Source organism: Rana temporaria, chromosome 9 (assembly GCF_905171775.1).
Source record: "Rana temporaria chromosome 9, aRanTem1.1, whole genome shotgun sequence".
Lineage (NCBI taxonomy): Eukaryota > Metazoa > Chordata > Amphibia > Anura > Ranidae > Rana > Rana temporaria.
In genome coordinates this window covers 82,245,822-82,267,610 of record NC_053497.1, presented here as the reverse complement: position 1 = coordinate 82,267,610, position 21,789 = coordinate 82,245,822, and the positions used below count along the sequence as shown (strand labels likewise).

The window sequence follows — 21,789 nt, the reverse complement described above, 5'->3', positions numbered from 1 at the left end:
TGAAATAAAGTTTCATGGATGGAAAAAATATTTAATAAGGTATTACTAAGTACTAACTAAAGTAATTGTTTTAAAAAAACACGTGGATTTTACACCATTTGTTAAAGGTGTTATTTTTAAACATGAGGTGTCAACACAAGACTTTGATTAAGCTTTTGTCTGAGTGACAACTGGATGTTAAAAAGTAAAGGTCAGTTGAAGCTAAAATTATGCAGTGTAATAAGCCACAATTATGCAAGTAAATCATGCAAAGGTTACTTTATCAATTTTTCAGTGGATATTTATTGAGAGGGTTTTTGTGCTTTTATTAAATGGATCCAGGAGGCACAGATGAAACTTTCTGAGTATCTGTCTACACTGAAAAAGTGATCTTAAGACTTGTTTGTTTAGCAGTCAGAGTGACAGGGCATGTGGTTACAAATAACCATACTGTATAAGTTGGTTAAAAAGGAAAAATACTTAAACATGATTTAAGTTTCTTTCTGAAAAAAAAGATATTTAGGATACCCAACCTAAATGTTCTTTTGCAAAATTAAAGCTATTATAAGTAAAGTATAGTAAAGAAAAGTACAATAATATGATAAAAATATTACTTTTACAAAATATAATTAGTCACAGAATAAAAAGGGGGACGATGAAAATTTTGTCTCAGTACAGACTGATAATGAAGATAAAATTCATTGTAAAAATAATTGATTCCAGCAATAATGGATAGAGTTATTTTTAAGTGAAAATATTTATTTTTGCATATCCAGGTACCTGACAGATTGACTGACAAATTGATTAATTGATTTTTTGTTTAAGCTAATGAAAGAAATTTTGAACTACTCATTATTAGAGCATTTTTGTCATCAAACTTCTTGAATATTGTTTTATTATGTTTATAGAGCAATTCAAAGGCAAAGAGTGATCTTATACTATAAAGTAAGACAAAGTACAAGTATAGGAATTTCAGAAGTTTGTTCACAAAATATGGCTAGGCCTTTGCTAAATTTGAATAGAAATTATGTTTTGAATAAGATTTCTACTTTTTATGAGTATGTTTCATAATTTATTCCAGTAGTTAAAGTTGTGGTTAGGAATTATAATTCTGAACGTACCAAGGATATCAATAGGAATGCCAACTGAAATATCAGATTTCAATTGGGAAGGTTATTTTATTTTTTGTTTTCTTTCATGACCATGAAACAAGCACAACTAAAATTCTATTTTGGTTATTACTTCTAGTTTTTTCAAATTATTTTTTGATTATGTTATCAAGGATCAACATTTTTGGATGAACTTCAATGATTTATTCATATGGATTTACATCAAAAGTGACATATTGATCGATTGATCATTATGTAAGGGGGAGTTGGAATGTAATTCTAATATAGGAATTTTTGAATTTTTTGAAATATGGAAAAATAGTTGTTATTTTGGTTTCTTAATCTTTTATATTATAGAATACATATTGATACACATAAAATTATTATTTCACATAGAATAATTAATTTTGTATTCATTTTTATAGAACACATAACTTGGGAAAGTTGGATGGATAGTTTGTTATTACAAAAATGTATAACAAAGTATACATTTGAAGTATTAATATAGTTAAAAAACATACAGGCTTATGTGGAAGAACGGATTTTTTAAAATATCTAAACAGAATTATTGTTAAATTAAATAATATGGAACATTGAAAAATAAATAAAAGAAAGAGTTGCTTGCTGGTCATGGATAGATAAATAAATTATATGGATAAATAAATTATATGGATAGATAAATTAAATAGATGGATAAATAAATATATTATAAAGATAGAATATATAAAAATACGACAATCAAAAATGGGAAAGTTATGTTTTTATGTATCCACAAACAAATAGATTACGTATTATGTTTATAATTGTTCAGTGTCTAGGATAATGTATAAAAAACTTATACTGAAGAAATTTGGTTATTGAAATTTCAAAAGAAATGAAAACATTGTATTTATTAATTGATATTATAGAGTAATATAATTTGATACATCAAAAATATATTTATTTCTTCTTTATGATAAATAGTAATATGATATGGTTGAAGTTATACGAAGTAAAATTTATAAAGGTAAAGGAAGAAAATTTTTAATATTACATAATTTAGATGGAGAATAAATTAAAAATTAATTAATAATATAATAATTTATAATTTCTTAATGGAATCAAATGGTTAAATATTTCACAAGAATATCTCCAAATTTTGGAAAAAAGTTTATGTACAATATCTGAAATGTTAAATTGTATTGTTTGTATTGGAAAAAAGTTAATCAGAAACCTTTATTTAAGATGAATGCACTTATTTTGTTTGTTAATTACAGTGCATTAAGGGGGAATTGTTAGATTTTAAATGTATTGATATTATGTTATAAAGGTCTCTGAATCATTTATTTAAACATGGTAGCATTTGAAGGTTTGTTAAAGACAAACGAAGGTCAATGTAGGTTAGGCCATATCTATTCTTGAAACATACGTCAAGAAGGAGGTTGGAGATGTTACTTAAATATACATAGTGAGCGTTAGAGCTCATCGTAACCTTGTTTGGAAAGCTAGATTTGTGCTTAGTTAGCTGTTAAACTTGTATAAGTATACACATGCTGAGCATAGTAAGGTGGGACCTCAGGGTCACCCCCGACCCGACGGGGGAAGGGACTCTGCTGATGAGATGGAAGTTTGGAAACCAACCTGCTCGGAGAGGCTCTATAGCCACCATAGAAGATGTACCATCTATTTCCTCCTTCTGTAACTTTGTGATGCCTACCTGCCATGATGTTTGACTAAGCTGTAACAACGTAAGCATTAATCTGTTTGCTGTCATATCGTTGGAAGAATAAAACATCGTAATAATGAAGTAATCCAATGTCTGAATATTTTGGAAGCAACGCCTGGATAGGAAGAGGTTTTTGACAACACATCGCATGACACCTGTTAGAGGCATATGTCCACTATGTCCTCTGTTCTATCTCTGTCATCCCTCTTGCCCGTGCCCCACGACATTTAACACAGCTTTATAAGAAGGTATATACACAATTCTTTATATTTTGATGTAGTAACTGAGTAGTATAGTCGCTACAAAATAATTGCATCACCAAAAGCCTCCCAGGCCTCTCCATGGGAACCCAAAAATTTGAGCACAGTAAATTGAACCCTAACCGGGTTTAAGTAGTGTTACGTTTCTCTCTATGTTTAGGCTAGCACATTAAAGGGGAGGTTCACCCTAAAAACTACTTTTTTTTATTACACTGGCCCCCCACATTACAATACGATTAAGGCTATTATTATTTTTTTGATGCTGTACATACCTTTGTACAGCATATTCAGCCGTGGCATCCGGGTTGCGAGTCCCGCGGGAGTGGGCGTTCCTAACATGTCTGTGATTGACGTTTTGCCCAAAAACGAGCTCCCCCCGTCGCGTAAGCTGCGTCACGGTTGGCGAAAGGAGCCGAATGGCGAGTCGGCGCTATACTGCGCATGCGCATCGCCGTTCGGCTCCTTTTGCCAATCGCGACGGGAGGAGCTCGTTTTTGGGCAAAACATCAATCACAGACATGTTAGGAACGCCCACTCCCGCGGGACTCGCAACCCGGATGCCACGGCTGAATATGCTGTACAAAGGTATGTACAGCATCAAAAAAATAATAATAGCCTTAATCGTATTGTAATGTGGGGGGCCAGTGTAATAAGAAAAAGTAGTTTTTAGGGTGAACCACCCCTTTAAGTGATTCCAATGAAGAATCCAAATAAAACCATGAACTTGGGTACCTTAGGAATCTATTTATACATTTTTACACACAAAAGTCGCACAACTTTCACCCAGGATTCACACTTTTTTCCAACTGACTCCAATTAGAAAAGGTGTACATTGTGGGTGAAAGTTGTGTGAAAACATTTATAAATGGACCCTTTCATGTATTAAAAACACATAACTTGTTCAAATCGTGCCAAGAATGTCCACAGTTCTTTACCAATGATTTCAGTCCTTGACCCTGAAAGAGCTTACAATCTATTGTTCCTAATGCAGACAAACCAACACCTGGGTGGATTTGGTGGGACCTGTAAATATTCTTATTCACGGAGGATGGAGATGGAGCACCAGAAGAAAGCTAGTCTTGCCCTTGTAACTGCCCTAGAGTATAAATACATATACACCCCATCGCATTTAAAATAAACCTATCATGATATAAACCCGTTACTATAATTACGTTTTATAAGTTGCTGGTTACCCTGGCTGCCATCATACAACGTCACCAGTTAGTGGAATGCCAAAGAAATGCCAATGGAAGATTCAATGGCTGCATACATCATCTTGCTAGGCAGTGAAGATATATAGGACAGCCCGGGCCCTAGCAACTTGCAAAGGCTGTCAGCAATGGTCACCATCATATTTGTTTTATACAGGATTACTTTATTTTGTAATTTTTTAATGTAAAAGTCTGAAATGTAAATTCTGCATTCTGGGAGAACATTCCTAGCTGGCAAAGCACATATACCCTTCACAATAATCAGCCTGAAGCCATTATTTACACTGATGATGATGATGATGGTGTGAACTGACATAATATGGAGAAGTAAATGGGTAGGCTGCATTAACATGGGTCTAAATCTACAAGCATGCACTAACAGATATAAAATAGAGGGGTAGAACTTGCCACCTGCTCGACCTCCGTTTCTGAATGATAGCCATTGTGTTCATCCTGAATCTCCTGTGTGCATGAGGCAGCGATGGACAGGACGGAGGCAATAAGAGAGAAATAATCATGCAGACAACAGGTAAGAGGACAGGTTACACAGATTTAAAGACATTTAAGACCTTCAAATTTTCAGCATCTCAACAGGATTAACTCAGTGTACAACAATGCATGCAATGGGCAGAACAGAGGGAAACATGGCAAGCAGTTCACCAAAACTATGGAAATCCGCCACCTCGGGTGGTTTGAGTTCTTGATCACCTCGAGGAGGCCAGAACGAAGGTGGCCATGTCACTTCCTAAAAGCTGGATTTCCCAGTTATTTATTTTAATCAAAGATGCCACCAATAGGAATGGAACAGCTTCACACAGACTTTCAATAGAAACTGAGTTCAAGAGATTAAAAAAAGCCAACATGGGATTCAGCCTGTTGGCAACCAAGCCAAACAATGCTTGGTTGCCGGAAAGCTGAAACCCATGCTGTGGTAACATTTTGATATTTAAAGCAGCATTAAACCCAAAAGGAAACATTATATTGTAGTTTACCAATTCTTGATGGCTGCATTCATTTTTTTTTTTTTTTTTTTAGAGCTCTCTTTCGATTTTCCACAGGTGATCTGGCCAGTAATTCTGTTATTCTTCAAATGAAAAAGCTCCCTTGCAGATTACATCAGTTTACAGGAATGAGACAAACCATTTAACACTGGCAGGGATGCTTACGATGATCAATTTTATTTATTTGTGTAAATAATTTATCCCAAAAAGGAAAAAATAAATAAATAAATAAAACGTTGCTGTAAATCGATTATATAAAGTGTGGAGCTTAGCTTAAATTTGTGTATTAACACACCGCATCCTCCCCAGATTCTGCCAGAGTAGGGGTACTCTAACAAAAGGGAGGTGTTGGCAGCCCATACATTGAGGGGGGAAGGAAAGAAAAGAAAAGAAAAAAAAGATCCGATTCTAACAAAAGTCATCCCAATCCTTCCCACTGCGTTATTATACTCTGAAAGAGGGGATCCTTCCCGGGTATAAGAATACAATGATCAGTGTTGCAGGCTATAGCTGGCGGCACTGATCATTCGGAAAAAAGTCCATACATGGATCGAAATTCAGCCAGTTTCTGAACTGACCGATTCATGGCTTTACTGGCCAGATCACCAGGTTAAAACAGAGGGAGGAAAAAAAAAAGCCTAAAAAAATTCAGCCACCACATCTAGTGATTAGTAAGCTGCAATGCATTACATTTTTGGCTTTGGATTCAATACCATATAATGTCAAATGTTTAAATTTTGGAAAGATCAGAAAAGGCAAGGTTTTTATTGCAGGGTAGTTTCTAGAGAGATTTCCCCTTTTTTCTTGTCAAAGTTACATTAGAAAATTTGAAGAATTTTTGTCGTCGGAAAAATTGAGAACCAGCTCTCAAAACATTTGTTGTCAGAAATTCCGACAGCAAATGTCCGATGGAGCATACACACAGTCGGAATATGCGGCCAAAAGCCAACATCGAACATCTGTTGTCGGAAATTCCGTTCGTGTGTATGCAGCATTAGTCTACAAACTATGGTTTACACCATATATTTGAAATTTACCATCCCTAATGTTCTCACTGTCCATCTTATTTCTTGAAGCCCTAAAATACCATGTCCCCTTTTTGGAAAGTAAAAACTCACCATGCTTCTTACAAAATATCTTGAATTTCTATTTTTTTTTGTCTAAGGTTTTACGTGAGAGAGACTTTTTTGCAGCCTAGCCACACAGAAGGGCCCGAATCCAAGGAGCACCTTTAGGCTTTCAAAGAGCATAAAATTACACATACGATTTCTTGACTACTCATCACATTTTTGGAGGCTTGGGAGTGCCAGGAAAGCTGAAACACCCCCCCCCCCCCAAAAAAAAAAAAAAAAGGACAATTTTTTTGGAAAGCAGACATCCCTGCTTGTAAGCAAGATATTTCTAACACACAGCATTGGCATTATTACAAACACACCGCTAAAAACTTTTAGCTTTTCCTCCCGAGTATGGAGATACCACAATGTGAGACTTGATGCCTATTCACATAGGGGACCCAAAATCTAAGGAGCACCTTCAGGCTTCCAGCAAGCATAAAATAGGCATTTAATTTTCTATAACATTTTTGGAGGCCCTAGAATGCCAGGACAGTAAAAACATGTGAAAAATAACCCCATTTGAAAAGTGGTCACCCCAACACTTGGCAACAGCATGCCTGACAATCTCAGCAGGAAACCTCTTCATCCTTCAAACCAGAGGTGGCCATTCATTAACAGCGGCTTTCTAAAAGATTATATTCCAAATTTAAAATCTGACTGAAATTTTTCTGCGGCACTTTTGAATCATACTAATAATTTAAAAACACAACCTCGCAGGAATACTTTTTTTGGTGCTGGGTTTCATTGGTAGTATGCATCGGCGATACTGGTGTGGCCGATGAGCAGGACAGTAGTGGTGCTGGCTTACTAGATCACAGTGGTACTGGAGTGGTTTGCGACAAGGACACTGGTGCTAGCTTACACTGGAATTAGTTGACACTGGTAATGGTGGCAATCAGGACACTGATGCTGCCTTGCAAGTGACACTGCACTGAGAAAAGTGTTCTTGGTGACCAGAACACTAGTGCTGGGTTACGTTGGTATCTAGTAACACTGGTAGTCATGCAGCGGCCTATCGGGATGCAACTCTCCCTTTCCTTTCATAGCCAATCAGTATGTGAGAGCAGACTTCAGGCTACAGCCTTTGTTCACATTTTGTGATGCTGTCATTGGTCACAGCTATCACGTGGTGCAGAGAGTTTCATTCCAGTGTCACTTTCACTTTCAGAAAACCTAACCAGTAAAACACAAATCACTAAAAGAGCATACATTGAACAATTCTCTTGTCATTTTCCTTTAGAATTACAAAAACAATATAAAATATATGGAGGTCAAACCTTAACACTTAATTTGTATGCAATTAGGCAGGCCCACCCACTACATAGTTAAAAGTAAATCTAAAGAGAATTGAATAAGGAAATTGTATAATGTATGGCCATCTAGACATTGAGTCTACAGGTCAGAAATCATCAGGAAGCTGAATGGTTGTTGGCCGGAAAGCCAGACATGTCTACTTTCACACATTAAGGCTGGGTTTCCCCACATCAAATTTACATGACAGGCGAGTGTGACCCTCACACAGGTCCAGGGTGGCTGTGGAGCAGATTGCAAAGGGGTCCTGTGCGTGTTTGGGTCTGGTTCAGGTGGGAATTCAGACCTGAATCGCACCTGACCAAAAAAAAAGACCCGGAGCACGAACTCACAACAGCACATATGTGAACCCGGATCGTTATACAAATTTGGAAAAACTAAGGCATATCTGTAAAAGAAGAGTGTATATACTCACACTTCCTGTTGTCCATGCTGCCAAATGTTCCTCTGGTGATGAGAAATCATCTGCTAAAGTCCAAAGAGAAACCACTTCTGGGGAGTCTCAATTTCCTGAGCCCCCCCCCCCCCCCTCATAGCTCCGATTGGTGTATATAGCTGTGCTTTTATCCAAAATTTCAGTCCAAACAGTAAAAATATATCATGATATAAAAAGGAACCTTACAAAAACAAACCCTCTGAAAACAAACCCCATGGCCATGCCCTTACATAGGGGGAATACTGTAAATGAATTGTATTTGATCAAACATCTACAGTGGTTTGCTAACAACCATACGTTCTGCCATTCTCAAACAGCTGGAACCAGGATGAGAACATCTGCTTCAACAGATGGGTAAAAAGAGGCTTACGGCGACCAGTTGGTATAAGATCAGACTCTTGGCTGGAAGAGGCATTTCACAGTAAGCTCCTTGGAGTAGTGAAACAAGACCAGAAGGAACACTACAGTTACTGTGTGCTGATGTTTTGTAACCAACAGATAGAGAGCAGCAGCTTCTTACATTAAACAAAGAACAGTGATGTCTCTGTATAAAGCTGATCCCCAGGCTACATATGTATCTATGGGAGCGAATATATCTGCCAAAAGATTTGTATTTCTGTCCATTCAGACCTAAGATTTGTACAGCCCTGCAAGAAAACACAGCCAGGCCAATGGTCTGACTTTTTCTTTTTGTTGCAGTTAAAGTAGTTTTTTTTTTTTTAAATTGTATGTAGTTTGGTGCCAAGGAGGGGGGCCTGGAAGCCGGCTGCCACGTCCTTAAAGGTTCACTAAAGGAAAAAAATGTTTTTGCTGAAATGACTGTTTACAGGGTATAGAGACATAAACGTTAACTGATTCCTTTTAAAAATGATTAAACATTGAATTTAATCTATCATATAATGTGCCTCTAGTTTCACTTTCGGTTTTAAAAGGTACATACATGAAGTTCCGGGTGAGAGGCGAGTCAGGAAGACTCACAGAACAAAAACAACAAATCCAGGGCAGTGTTTTGTTTTGTTTTTAAAATGAATCTGATTGGTTCTGAGGAGTTTTAGACACACAGTAATGACAGCTTAGACCACCGTGAGAAAGCTCCCAGTACGATGGTTATAAGGAAACAGACAACCAGGAAGTGTGGAGATCACAGCAGAATTACAGCTACTTCAAAGCAAAAACGAACAATGAGGACATGAAACCAGTACTGCAGTAAGGTAAAGGAAGCTATTTAGCTAAAAAAAAAAATTCCTTTAGTGACCCTTTAACAACCAATGCGTCATCAGCTGTCAGCGGGCTTCCCTGCTGAATGCAAAAAAATAAATAAATAAAATAAAAAATAAAAAAACAGCGTCCATTCCAGGCCCTTGGGTCTATTATGGATTCGGAGGGGACCCACCAACAAATAATTGAAAAAAAAAAATGGAGTGCCCCCCCCCCCAAAAAAGAATCTATACCAGACCCCCACCCCTATCCATTCACAAACAAAAAAGGAGTTTAGTGTGGGAAAAATACAGTAGACAGTTGTCAGAATGTTTATACCGATATAATAATAAAACAGTATTGTATTTATGAAATTATGCAAATCTTTGTTTTGGGAGATTTTACATTTTTCCACAATTACAACCAAGTAATTCAAGTTTGTTTAGCAGTGCTATTTTAAAGACAAGCAGCACAAATGATATGCTAAAAATACAGTGTAAAATAATATCAGGTATAATTTGTGATAATACAAAAAAATTGGATATACTTTTAAATATAAAAAGATATGGGAATACAAATGATAATCGCATTTCTATTACAAGTTCTTATTACACAATGTCACATTTCAACAACTGAATGATAACTTTTGGTAACTTAAAGTGGTTGTAAATGTTTTTTCACCTTCATGCAATAAGGTGAAAAAAAACATCTGAGGATTAGCGGCCCCCCAGCCCTCTTTACTTACCTATACAATCCGTGGTGTGCTGGGGAATATGTTCATACGGTTTACTTACCTGACCCCTCAAAAGTCCCGCTCCGTGAACGCGCTTGGCTTCTCGGCTCATTCATTGGTTGATTGATAGCAACGCAGCCATTGGCTCCCGCTGCCATCAATCAAATCATTGATGCAGAGAGTGATACAGTCGGTGGCTATAGTCGCTGGCTGTATCATGGGAACGCGCCCGCAAGCTAACCCCCTTGGGAGAGAGCTTCCCATGAAGGGGGTTAGCTGATGCGGGGAGGAGCCGAGACAGCCGCCAAGGTACCCCAGAAGACCAGGATCGGGGCCACTCTGTGCAAAACGAGATGCACAGTGGAGGCAAGTCTAAGGCCCGGTTCACACTGGTGCGAGGCGAGAACCCTGTGGGTTCCCGCATGGCACCCGACTCGCACGGCAGTTCACACCGCCATATGCGAACGGCTGGGGAGTGTCATTATATGTTAACGACACCCCCATTTCAGCTCACGTATCGCACTTCGAACTCACAGTTCGGACATGACACACATGTGATCCGATTCTGGTACAAACAGAAAAAAGGGTCCTGTTGCGCGTTTGGACCGAATGCGGTGCGATATCAGCCATACTATCTGTATGGCTGAAATCACACAGACATTGCATGTAATGTGAACAGCAGTGCGCTGCCAATTACATGCGATGTCTGGCATTACACAAGTGTGAACCAGGCCTTAATGAATAGCTCTCCTGTGGCTCTACGGTCTTATGTAAACACCTAGGTGTTTACTTTGACACTTGTGACTACTTTTCAAAACAAATAGACCTTCACACTTTAAAATGCACAGACAAAATGTTATACTGTGCACATGGCTTGATAATCCAATCAAGACTTATTTTTAAATTTAGAATGAATTTATTTTTAAACACATATCATGACAAAACCATTGAACAGACGTTGGCCTTAACGTTTTAGAGACCAAATGTGTAGGTCTCTTAATATTTGGAATACAATTATTTCATACTGCAGTTAAAAATAATACGACTCCAATTTGCTGCCATATATTTAAATGGTTTTAGTAATGTATATGCAAAAACAATTCTATTACCAAAAGGTACACATGAAAAGATTAATATAGAAAGTAAAGTCTGACAGTAGCTGATATCAGGTTATGAGTCCCAAAGTATCAGGTTATGAGTCCCAAATGACTTCTTCCAACCTCCTACATCTTTGTGCCTTTCAAGATCTCCCAGTCTGCCTCCAGATTTCTGTGTGTGTGTGTGTGTGTGTGTGTGTGTGTGTGTGTGTGTGTGTGTGTGTGTGTGTGTGTGTGTGTGTGTGTGTGTGTGTGTGTGTGTGTGTGTGTGTGTGTGTGTCTACTACGTAACTGATCATGTAAAATGACGGTTCGCTTTCATCATGCCATGACAACCACATATGTGTGGCCATCTTGGATTCTTAATATTTTCACCACCAGAAAATATTATGTATTAGAATCAATTGAATTTAATAATCTAATAACCAGAAAAAAAAAAAACACAAAAAATTGAATTGTGTCAAATTTGAGGTAAAATTGCGGTACTTGCTTTTTGGATGCAGGTCCATTGAAGTCTATTACATGCAAAAATCTGCATTTTACGTGGAAAAAAAGAAGTCCCAGACCCTTTCTAATAACGCAGAGGCACAAAAATGCATTGATGTGAACATGTTCCATAGGAACCCATGTTAAAAAAAATTCCTGCATTTCTGCAAAATGCACCAAAAAACGCAATCGAGCCTAAATAGACAACACTTAAAGTGGCTGTAAACCTCAGACATGAAATATGAACAAATAATATCCCTCTATAGTATGTGTCTCCTGATGAATTTTCCAAACACAAACTGTGTTCCTGTGTTCTGTATGAAGAGGGGGTGTCCCCCTTATTATCAATCAGCTCTCAGAGCTCTCCTCGCTCCTCAAAGCTCTCCGCCCCCTGCTTTTAAGAGCGGCGAGATCCTGTGTAAATTCTGCATGGATGAATGGGAAAGACAGCTATAGATAGATGAATAAATCCATAAGCTGTACCTGTCTATGTGTATCAACTGAGGCCAGTCACTGCACTGGGTATAGGTGAGGGTTTACAACCACTTTATTTCACTAAAGCACAATGGGGTTGATTTACTAAAGGCAAACCCACGCTGCACTACAAGTCCACTTGGAAGTGCAGTCACTGTAGATCTGGGGGGAATCTCTACTGATCGTATCATCCAATCATGTGCAAGCAAAAATGCCGTTTCTACTTTTCCTTGCGTGTCCCCCTCAGATCTACAGCGACTGCACTTCCAAGTGCACCTGGAGTGCAAAGTGGATTTGCCTTTAGTAAATAACCCCCAATGTGTCAACAATTGCCATTTTCATTGCCTAATGTATCTGATCTCCTCCATCCTTTTAACCACTTCCTGCTTACATGTACTTACTCTAGCATAAGCCACACTTTGGTCACTACTGTGCAATGCACCGGGGTGCCATTCACAATAAACAGCACCGCAAGCACAGCACAGACCCACCTTTTCACAATGCAAATATATGAATGGACTCTTGATGGTATTTTTAGTGAATAAATAACTGCATTAAGCTCAAGTTTACAGAGAATCAGCCAAGAATGAGCAAATAAAAGAATCTCAATTGCCACTCCTAAGTTATAACACTAGCACAGTCTCAACTCTCAGGTCTCATTTACATGTGTGGCTTTGAAAAGTGATTTACAGAGGACATTTTACAGGTGGTGATATGTTGACTCCTCACCACCTGGTTTAACCCTCAAAATGCAGAACCAGTGCGTGACATTACTGTCCTGCATAGGCCACATGGGCATAGCATCACGGGTGTTGCATGGGTACAGCCCTGAGCAGCTGTATTGCTTTGTTTAGGTGGGCAGTAAAACCTTAGTTTAGCTGCCTGCTTTTACTCACCCCATGTAAACAAGCCCTCCTGTCAGCATGGAAATGGAAGCTCAGCGAAAGGCTGTAGGCCCCCCACAGAAGCGGACCCGTCTTCTGCTTTAGTTCAGGGCTAAGAAGGGATACTTTTACATTCCATGTGATTTAGACAGCATTTTTTATATACATGCAGTTCCCAGGTTACAAACATCTGACTTACAACCGGAGGGAGACAACAGGAAGTGAGATGAAATCTCCCCCTAGGAAGGGAAATTAACTTCTGTAAGAGTTATCATGAGAAAAATGTGTCTCCTAAAGTGAAGTCCCGCTGATCGGCACCCTCCGGTGTCACATTTGACACCTTTCAGGGGGGAGGGGGGTGCAGATACCTGTCTAAAGACAGGTATTTGCACCCACTTCCGGCCACACATCACGGGCAAAAGACGGGTTTTTTCTGACATCCCGTCTGTCCCCGGTTGTGTGCTGGGAACACTCGGCTCCCAGCACACAGCGGGAGCCAATCGGCGGGTGCAGCGCGACTCGCGCATGCGCCGTAGGGAACCGGGCAGTGAAGCCGGAGCGCTTCACTTCCTGGTTCCCTCACCGAGGATGGAGGGGGGAGAAGCAGGGTGACGAGCGATCGCTCGTCCTCTGCTGCGGACGCCGCTGGACTCCAGGACAGGTAAGTGTCCTAATATTAAAAGTCAGCAGCTGCAGTATTTGTAGTTGCTGGCTTTTAATATTTTTTTTTAGTGGCACATCCGCTTTAACAATACTTTGTTTCCACAAAAACCCAATTTTCAAGAGCCAATTGCCACAGGGACAGGAAGTGAGGTGAAATCTTCTAAACAGAGGGTGAGGGAGAACAGCAGGACGACGGAGGCATGTAAACTGACCACAGTATCATGGATCAGCAGCCATGATTACCGTGGTCAGCACACTAAGGGGGTGGGGGGGCACAGGAACAGGCAGGATTAACCAGGTATTTTAAAGCATAGAGAGGAACAAATGACACTATGCTGAATATCCTGCTTTAAAGGAGAACAATCCTACAGAATCTTGTTTGTAACCCGGGGGCTGCCAATTACAGATTTTGGAGTGCCTGCTATCAGGAGAGAGGATGGCCTAATCATTTCCTGAGGAGGAATACAAATGCTCATTTGTGCCTTGGTTCTATTAAAGGGGTGTAGTGGTAAATAGAACAATGATATAATGAAAACTATTGGCACTGCCAGAGGACAAGGAGAAAAGATCAGCTTGACATGCAGAAACGTGCACTATATGACTGCTAGGAGCGGAAACCATTTTTTTTTCTATGCAGCAAAGTCTAAGCTCTTCTTGGTGGATTACAAGGTGTTTGCAGGCCAACAGCTGAAAAAAGACTATAACCCAAGATGGCCTATGTGGAGTAGGACAGATGAGTTCAGCTTGCCACCTACAGTCTGATCAACAGAATTTACCAACAGCATGGTCCTGCGAAAGCACACCTAAGCAAACATTGCATCCCTACAGATACATCCTCATAGTACAAAGTTGCTGCAAAATTTTAAATTGCTTAAACAGTTTTTTATACTTACCAGAAATAGCGGTTGCTATGCGGAAGTCTGTAATCTGCCTCTTCATCGTCCGCGGTGGGTATTCTTCCTCCGTCCTAGTCGCGGCGTCTTCTGGTTAATGGGGCGCGCTGCCTTATGGACACTGTGTGTATCCCAGAGAGTAGCCGGCCCATTCACAAAGAGCCGCGCGGCTCACGCATGCGCAGTAGGAAACGGGCAGTGAAGCCCCATGGCTTAGAGTTTTTTACTGTGGGACAGTGAAAGTAATATTTACAGTAGCGATTTGCTTTTTTGTACTATAAAGGGCTGATTTTAGTTTTTTTTTAACCCCATTATGTTACTGGCCGATTAATCGATTATGAAATTAATCGATTACAATTTTCATAATCGATTAATCAATTAGTTGTTTCGGCCCAAGTTACAACCTTCCATACAGATGTCCCCATTGAAATGTTTTACCCTGACTTTCTGTCCCGGGGATTGTGGGAAAGGATGGAAGTCTCACCAATGAGGACTGAGACATCAAATAAATAGGGACAGAATGGGGAAAGTTATACACTTTTAGGTGTTTATTGCCACCTGTTCTTTCTCACCTTGGTGGACCAATTCTCCATGGGGAAGGGGAGGCAGATTACAGACAGCAATGACTACCTGCAAACAGGTCTATCCCTTCTCAACGTACCCCAGAAACTTAAATCTTCATGGTGTCTTCAACTCTAAAGCCTCGTAAACACAATCCGATGTTTGGCCAACCGAGCGTCAGACTTTTGTCAAAAGGGCGTGAGCCTGGATGTTGTCTTGCATACTAACAGCACACAATTGTCAGCCAACAAACACGAACGTAGTGACATACTACGTGAAATTTCAGCTCTTGAGCGCCACCCTTTGGGCACCTTCTGCTGTTGTGTTTGGCGAGCATTGATTCTGAGCATGCGCATTTGTACTTTAGACCTTTGTGCGACGGCCTTTTGCACAGACGATACGAAAACCTGACAACATGCCGTTGTCTGCCGAAAATTTACTAGCCTGCCATTCAACATTTGTTGGCCGAAAGTAGGACAACAATTGTCTGAAGGAAGTGTACTCAGGCTAGGTTCACACTACTGCGAATTCAAAATCGCGATTTCGCGGCTGCGATTTTACCGCGATTTCGGCCGCGATTTAAGAGACGTCTGTGCAGGGTTCAATGTAAATCGCGGACCGAAATCGCAAAAAGTAGTACAGGAACTCCTTTTTGAAATCAAGGCAGCGCCGCAGATGCGGCGTCGCACTGATTAGGACGGTGCCATTGCCGACAATTGCCGCCGATTTGAGATGCGATTTGACATGTGAAATCTCATCTCAAATCGTACCCAGTGTGAACCTGGGCTAATAGTCAGATTTTACGCCAACAGTCTCATCAGACAATCCCCTGCCAACAATCGTATTGCGTGTACAAGGCTGAACTTGCAGAGTTGGTACATTTTTCTCTTATGTCTTTAGACCCCCTAGGATTGCTGGGGCCTCAAGTCGGTTAATGGACATCTCAATACCAGAGCATATCATTTCACTACCACACCAAATGATCCGGTACAACTGTAGAGACTAAACTGTTTGTGTAGGAAAGCAGACATTGGGGTGTTGAAAGAACAACTCTAGAATCCCGTTTAGGCAAAACTTAGAAATTCAATTTAAAAGTGGAGAAAATGCAAACACAGCACAGGAGATACCAGGCAGAAAACATGAACACTCTTAAAGGTCACACAAAAAGTCAAGGATGAAGACGCATGCAATAAACACAGGAAATTCATGCAGATTGCAGACTCCCCACTGACACAGGAAGACAATCTTATTATACTCCTTGGCAGAAAAAGCATAAACTAGAGGCTAACTCACAGAGTATCCTCAATATTTATTCTAGGAAATACACACTATTCTTCTGAAGGCAGGGAATAGCACCATGTGGCCCCATAATAAATTAACATGTTTAGTCTTGTTGGTTAAAATAGCACTCCAACTATTTTTTTTCTACAGTGTAGTGAGACAGAGAGCGAGAAAAAAAAACTAAAAAAAAAAAAAAGGATAAAAGACAACAATAAAGTAAGATTTTTTGCAGAGTGGTAAGCGCTAAAATCTGTTGTTTGGTGGTTACGTCTATGTTTCTCAGTTGACAAAATACCGTCATTTCCTGCATAGCCAAAAGAGACAGAAGGTGAGGAGCACTCTCCCTAGTATGGACACACACAAAAAAAAACACACACACGACAAAACCTGGGAGTCTAAGGGCCAGATTCTTAGAGGAGATACGACGGCGTATCTCCAGATACGCCGTCGTATCTCTGCGTCCGGCCGGTCGTATCTATGCGCCTGATTCTTAGATCCGACAGGCATAAGTCTCTTACGCCGTCGGATCGTAACTGCATTTTTAAGCTGACCGCTAGGGGTGTGTACACGGATTTACGCGTCGAAATATGCAAATCAGCAAGATACGCAAATTCCCGAACGTACGCTCGGCCGACGCAGTAAATTTACGCCGTTTACATTAGGCTTTTCCCGGCGTATAGTTACCCCTGCTATATGGTGGCATAAGTGCGGCGTAACAATGTTAAGTATGGCCGTCGTTCCTGCGACGAATTTTGAAAATTTTGCGTTGTTTGCGTAACTCGTCCGTGAATGGGGCTGGACGTAATTTACGTCCACGTCAAAACCAATACTTCCTTGCGGCGTATTAGGAGCAATGCACACTGGGAGATTTTCACGGATGGCGCATGCGCCGTTCGTGAAAAACGTCAATCACGTCGGGTCACAGAAGATGAACATAAAACACGCCCCCCTGTCCCACATTTGAATTAGGCGGGCTTACGCCGGCCCATTTACGCTACGCCGCCGCAACTTACGGAGCAAGCGCTTTGAGAATACAGCACTTGCCCGTCTAAGTTGCGGCGGCATAACGTAAATCGGATACGTTACGCCGCCGCAAAGATACACGCTCCTACGAGAATCTGGCCCATACTTTATGGATATGGAACTGGCTGGAGCTACAATTGGTTACTTTGCAGTAGCATAGAGCAGATGCTGTATAAAAAAAAATGACCTTTTTACACTGCATTTATAAACACTGTTCAGGTTTATTACTAGTTTACCCCAATCAGCTCCCTATTCATCTTCACTACCATTTTGCTCCAGATTTTATTTTATTTTCTATTCGAGTAAAAAAAAAAAAAAAAAAAAAAAGTTCAAAACTGGAAAAACAAGTTTTGTGATAAACTTTGCCCGCTTTTATTTTATTTTTTCCTTTGATAGCTCTGCACTTCCATAAATCGTGGAAACGCTGTATCATGATGGGGGGAGTTTGAATCAAGATCGTGTTTTTTTAACGATTGATAATGCAGCTCTATCAGCGATCATAAAAAATATTTTACGCAAGATATAAACAAATGTGGTTACAACATTGTTGTCTAATCTTCTGAGGCAGGCCATATACAGTGCAGATTTGATTCCTGCAAATACAGGTGGTCGGGGGAAGCCACACCCTCTGGGAGAAGACCGTGATTACTGCTAGTGGCTACAGCTGCCATTGGCAATAATCACATGTAAAATTTACCAGGCTGGTTGTACCCAAGTTGATTGATCAAGCCTGCCCATCCACGGTTTGAATCTTGTCCCAGTTTCTGCTGAACCGTCCGAGATTCCAACTTTCTATGTCTGGCCTAATGCATTCTGAAAGCTATTGTATGGACACAACAACTCAGACCAGGGTATACTTTCAGTAATTATGAACAACCAATAAAACACCATATAACTACCCTCAAGCTAAATGACAATCATAGCCTTATTGAGATATATAAAAAGATGATTACAAATTCACCCAACAGTATAAACAATTCCCTTCTATAAACATATATGTGAAATGAATTATCACATAGGTGTATTACATGTACCCCAGCACACGCCATAGGTGTATTACATGTACCCCAGTACACGCCATTGAGGGAATAAACGTATTCTCTTTGGTGGCTCAGATCAATCAGGTGGAAACAGACCTGGCTCTGAGCAGCATTGAAGAAATAACAGAAGCCAGCCTAAAGCACCACAGATACTCAAGTGATGCTTGTTGTGTTGAGTAAATGTCAGTGACACAAGACTGGCACTAAACAATGCAGAACACAGCGTACATGCCAGTGATGGGGAGCAGCCGGCCTCAAGCACCATACAGATCAGCATGTCAAGTCTCTCTACATAATGGGAACAAAACAACGATTCTTGCTGCAACTTAAAGTAGAAAAAACTGTGAGCAGTCAGTATTTGAGATGACATGCTAGATCTAATCTGCAAGACAGAATTACCTGCCTCTTCCCAACTTTCTACTGAATGTATATTGAGCTGTGCATGTGCAGTTCAGCATTCACACTTGGCATAATAATAAGTTAAAGGGGTTGTAAAGGTTCCCTTTTTATTTTCTAAATAGGTTACTTTAAGCTAGTGCATTGTTGGTTCACTTACCTTTTCCTTCCATTTCCCTTCTAAATGTTTTTTTTCCTTTGTCTGAATTTCTAACTTCCTGTTCCTCCTCAGTAAGGTGTTCTGGCTGACTAACCACCACTCGGATGATGGGGGCAAGCTTACTGAGGAGACACAGGGAGTGAGAAATTCAGACAAAGAAAAAAAACATTTAGAAGGGAAATGGAAGGAAAAAGGTAAGTGAACCAACAATGCATTAGCTTAAAGGAACCCATTTAGAAAATAAAAAACAAACCTTTACAACCCCTTTAATAAAATCAATCTTTACTCAATTAAAAGCAGTACAAAAGGAGGTGTTCCAAAATGGAGCCAACCGACATGTTTCAGCCCACCAGGGTCTTAACCCCCCTGGCGGTATCCCCGAGCGTGACTCGGGGTTGATTTTTTCTACCAAAATCGGTAACCCTGAGTCACGCTCGGGGTAGACATGCAGAGCCTGCAGCGTGCGCTGGCTTACCTTCTCCTGGATCCAGTGATGTCACCGCGCTGTGTGAGCGAGCGGGACCTCGCTCGATTCACACAGCGTCCTCCTGTGCCGCCGATCTCCGTTCCCTGCGACGTTACGACGCACGGGAGCGGAGATCGGCGCCAAATTCAAAAAAGTAAACAAACACTATACATACAGTATACTGTAATCTTATAGATTACAGTACAGAAGGTAAAAAAAACACACCCCCCCTGTCCCTAGTGGTCTGCCCAGTGTCCTACATGTCATTTTATATAATAAAAACCTTTTTTTCTGCCTGAAAACTGTAGATTGTCCATAGCAACCAAAAGTGTCTTTTTATGTCAAAAATGGTTTTAGAGCAGCTAGAAAATAGCGATAATAAATTATAATCACTTGCAGAATTGTGCGATAGCGATTTTGCGGGGAAATTCGTCATAAAAAAAAAAAAAATAATGACAGCAACAATTCTGCAACTGAGCAAATTTCAGTGATTTTGAGTTGATTACATTATTGAATAATTTTTATTAGAATTATATTATTACTTGCTATAATTATTTATAATTATTTATTATATTATAATTTAAAATTTTGTTTTTAAAAAAATGTCATACCCGGGATGCCTATTAGATTCTTGTTTGGTCAGATTGAAGTGAGTTATTCCTAAAAATCACAGGCCTACAATATAAAACGCCAAATTTCCTTGCAAATAATTGTACCGCTTTCAGCATGTTTTTTCAGACAGAATCATACCGCCAGGGAGGTTAATCAGTCGAACATAGCATACAAGACAAATATATAGCCAGCTTACCAAAGCCTGGCTGGGAAGAAGAGACTGCTATATACCATAAAACCAAAACAAAACATTGCAAATACATTGTATCAAAATGTGTTAAAAACAAGCGAACAAAAATTGATTAAACAAAGTATCTTGTCATTAAACAAGGATTCAATATTAACTTGGATGTAAATTAAGGTCCCACCTTCGGTTTAACCTTTGGGCTACTCTGGTTTGTAGCCTATGAATCCACCACGCTTCTTTACCCAATAACTTACAGTGTCCGTCTCTCCCTCTAGCTGACGCCAATACCCTATCTATACCGCAATACCCATTAAAAAAAAAAACGTGGCATAACCACCATGGACTTCCCTGAAATGTCACTTTTACAGGTTCGTATGCATGTGGAACAAACACATGCAGGTACTGTCAGATACATTTGTGTACAAAAAGTTTTTAATTCCTAGATAGAGGTAAAGAGTTTAGAAATAATTATTACATCAGTTGTGGCACAACATTTGTTGTGTACCTCATTGGCTGTACAGCTTGTTGCGTACAGTATGTGGGGTGCACAACACATCCCCTTGGAACTCACATTGGCTTGCAGATTGGAAAGCATTTTTGCGATTCTGCCAAACAAATATCAAATGTTTGACATTTTAGGGAAGTCCATGGTGGTATAGATAGGTATGGGTGTCACGTAGAGGGGGAGACAGACACTGGAAGATATTAGGAAAAGAAGTGTGGTGGATTCATAGGTTACAAACCAGAGTACCCCAAGGGTTAAACCGAAGATGGGACCTGGCTCTACATCCAAGTTAATATTGAATCCTTATTTGTCTTCCCCCCAGGAAGTTTGTCTTATGACAAGATACTTTGTATAATACTTTATATACTATTACATTTTTTCCCCCCACTTGTGTTCCCCCAAGCTTGTTGTTTTTACATATTTTCATATTCTTCACCCCCAGAAATTGTGGGTTCTCTCACTCTCCTTTACATTCAACAGAATAAAAAATAAAAATAGAAAATGTCAAAAGGGAGTAAGACCTCTTCCATGATGACCATAGGAGGGGTTCAGACCCAGGATGTCAAGCACAGAGATCTCACCAATAGTATTCCAAAGAGATACAAGTTCCTGTCAGTTTGTATAACTCTGCAGCATCAATCATACACTGGACTGAAGTTTTAAAGCTTCCAGGGATGATGAGGCCAAGGTATCAAAGGGAGATCCCCTTTCTTGATGGAAAATGACTTTATGATTGATGACAAAAGTGGTTGTGTGTCCTAAGTGACATTGGAAGACTGGCCACTCAGAGAACCATAGCTAGAAATACAATTCGTTTCAGGTTTACAGTAGATTTTTGAAGAGCTTTATCCTCATGCTGTTTAGTTAAGACCCCTTTAACACTGGGGTGTTTTCAGGCGCTTTAGCGTTAAAAAAATCGCCTGAAAGAAGCCGTATCTGCAATCCCAAAGTGAAAGTCCAACTGCTTTCACACTGAGGCACTGCACTGGCAGGGCGTAAAAAAA

The 21,789-nt window shown here is 39.8% G+C and overlaps 1 protein-coding gene across 6 annotated transcripts in view; it reads right to left on the bottom strand.

Moving 5' to 3' along the window:
• MTMR1 (myotubularin related protein 1) overlaps positions 1–21,789 on the bottom strand; it is a 118,852-nt gene that overhangs the window by 78,670 nt on the left and 18,393 nt on the right. For 2 of the 6 annotated variants that reach the window (XM_040323801.1, XM_040323803.1), the window contains one exon: positions 4,673–4,726. The exons of 2 other annotated variants lie outside the window; for them this stretch is intronic. In XM_040323801.1, the coding sequence (XP_040179735.1) occupies positions 4,673–4,726 (54 nt within the window). The remainder of the gene's footprint in view (positions 1–4,672; positions 4,727–21,789) is intronic. 2 more of the 6 variants (XM_040323802.1, XM_040323804.1) reach the window with 1 other exon arrangement.